The sequence below is a fragment of the Sinocyclocheilus rhinocerous genome, unplaced genomic scaffold (assembly GCF_001515625.1).
Source record: "Sinocyclocheilus rhinocerous isolate Xijiao unplaced genomic scaffold, SAMN03320098_v1.1 scaffold952, whole genome shotgun sequence".
Taxonomy (NCBI): Eukaryota; Metazoa; Chordata; class Actinopteri; order Cypriniformes; family Cyprinidae; genus Sinocyclocheilus; species Sinocyclocheilus rhinocerous.
In genome coordinates this window covers 352650-354914 of record NW_015641498.1, presented here as the reverse complement: position 1 = coordinate 354914, position 2265 = coordinate 352650, and the positions used below count along the sequence as shown (strand labels likewise).

The following is a 2265-nucleotide window of genomic DNA, read 5'->3' as shown; positions in this document are numbered from 1 at the left end:
TATATATATATATATACACACACACACACACACATATATATATATATATATATAACATTTCATGCATAATTTTTACAAATTCATAGGTTTATAGATAAAATGAACATGTCATCGACCCATATCAACTGCCCATCAAAATGAGCAGTAATAATGAATAATACAGATGCTAATATTTCTCTCATGCTTAAAAGTACACACACAGACACAGCACCTGTTCCTCTGGGACGGGGTCTCTGTCCTGTATGTGTGTAAAGGGGGCAGGAGGAAGGGGATCTGGGGCAGCTGTTTCCTCTGGCTGATCTGAACTCTCTGTGGAACACACACAAATACACAGTATCCTGTTAATGTGTGTCTCCTTTCAGCAAATGACACAGGACTAATTCAGTTTCTATGTGAATCAAACGTCGCTTGTTGTGGTATTGTTATTCATTGTGATATTATGGCCAAAAACGGACATATATTATAAATCTTCACTAGATTTTTAAAAAGACCTTCAAAAACAAATAGTGTGATACAAGTGAATTTAGGCATCACAATATTATAATTTACAGTATAAAACATTTTGAAATCTGCTATAGAAATATTAACAGAGGAGAGAACAATGATGCCAGTTAGTCCCTTTAAAAAATTGTACAGGGTCAAAACATTACCAATATTGGCATATATGGATAAACGTACATGAATGAATGAATAAACAAACAATATCAAGTCACGTTAATATTTTACAAGAATATTTGGATTCATATTTCCTTTTTTTTTAATCTGCTGCAAACTGTGATGCCTGCAGAAATGCATTACTGGGTCTTGTGCTAAGTAATTAAGTTAAAAATAGTTGCTGTTGCTTGGCACCCACATGCAGATGTACAATAAGTACATCAAACAACTGCATAGCTGAACTTTGACCTTCCTCCATTAAAAGCACCAGCCCGAGGAGGGTCATCATATGACGCTGGGCATCACTTCACCTACTTGTGCATTGTGGCCTGATTCTGTAAAGGACGTCACCCACCCCATCCCTCTCTCTCTGTCCTTTATTACCCTCCTACTTCCCTAAAGTTCCCTAAAATAACCGAAGGGAGGGAAATCAGTCGAATAAGGAACTCTAAAAATATCCCAAGACACACTCTGTTACCACAGAAACACACAAAGGCTGACGCACCTATTATATGGGTGAGGACGTCATTTCGAGAGCTCATAGACACTTATATGGTCATACTTCCGTGTGGCAAAACTCTCTGCAATAACTGATTTTGATTGGTCAATTGGTTTCTGCAGTGAAACGTTTTTCTATAATAACTGCATTATTACCAGCTGACTGAAAAAAAATCACTTATAATATCCTTTTTTAATTATCTAACGTTTTTTATTTTTTACCCATTTTTGGTACCAGGATTTGTGACACTGTCAAGAATATTTAAATTACAATAAAAGAAAAGAGTCAGCTTTTTATAAAACTATTAAATTAAATAAACTACGCTGCTAATAATTAATATTAGGACCCTTATGCTAATCAAGGCTGCATTTATTTGATCAAAAATACATGAAAACAGTAATATTATGAAATATTATCACAACTAGAACAAAAAAAAAAGAATGTAATTTATTCCTGTGATGCAAAGCTGAATTTTTAGCATCATTACTCCAGTCTTCAGTGTCACTTGATCCTTCAGAAATCATTCTATTGTGTTGATTTGCTGCTAAACTATTAATAACAGTTCTTATTATTATCAATTTTGAAAACAGTTAATAAAAATGCTTAATATTTTGGTGGAAACTGATAAATTTTTTTCAGGGTTCCTTGATGAATAGATACTCAAAAGAACAGCATTCATTTGAAATAGAAATCTTTTGTAACCTTAAAAATGTCTTAGGCCCCGATCACACAGAACGCGTTTTTTGCAGTGAGAGAGGTGCCTTTTTTGAATTGTTTTCGGTTGGCAGTGGGCGTTCTGCGCGCTGTTTGCAGGAGCGCTCCGAGCGCCTTAAAGGGTTAGTTCACCCAAAAATGAAAATTAACAGCTTGCGGCAACAGTTGTACACGGAAGCAGCTCCGGGCGGATGACGTAAGGTCAGCTTTGCACATGCGCCGCTCAGAAGTGACAAACGCAGAAACGCAGGGGAGAGATCAAAACAAAACAATGGTCACTTATTAGAAGTACAAAACGAGGATTTGTAAAGAAGAATGTCAGAGGATTTCGATATAAGCCAAGAGGAGACTGGTTTTCCTTTGCTAAAGTAAGGAAACTTTGCTTCCTTTGCTCCTGT

At 36.0% G+C, this 2265-nt stretch overlaps 1 protein-coding gene across 1 annotated transcript in view; it reads right to left on the bottom strand.

Moving 5' to 3' along the window:
• The window catches only part of LOC107755144 (vezatin-like), a 24417-nt gene that overhangs the window by 4608 nt on the left and 17544 nt on the right, over positions 1 to 2265 (bottom strand). Inside the window, exon 9 of the mRNA XM_016571847.1 lies at positions 212 to 309. Coding sequence (XP_016427333.1) covers positions 212 to 309 — 98 coding nt within the window. The remainder of the gene's footprint in view (positions 1 to 211; positions 310 to 2265) is intronic.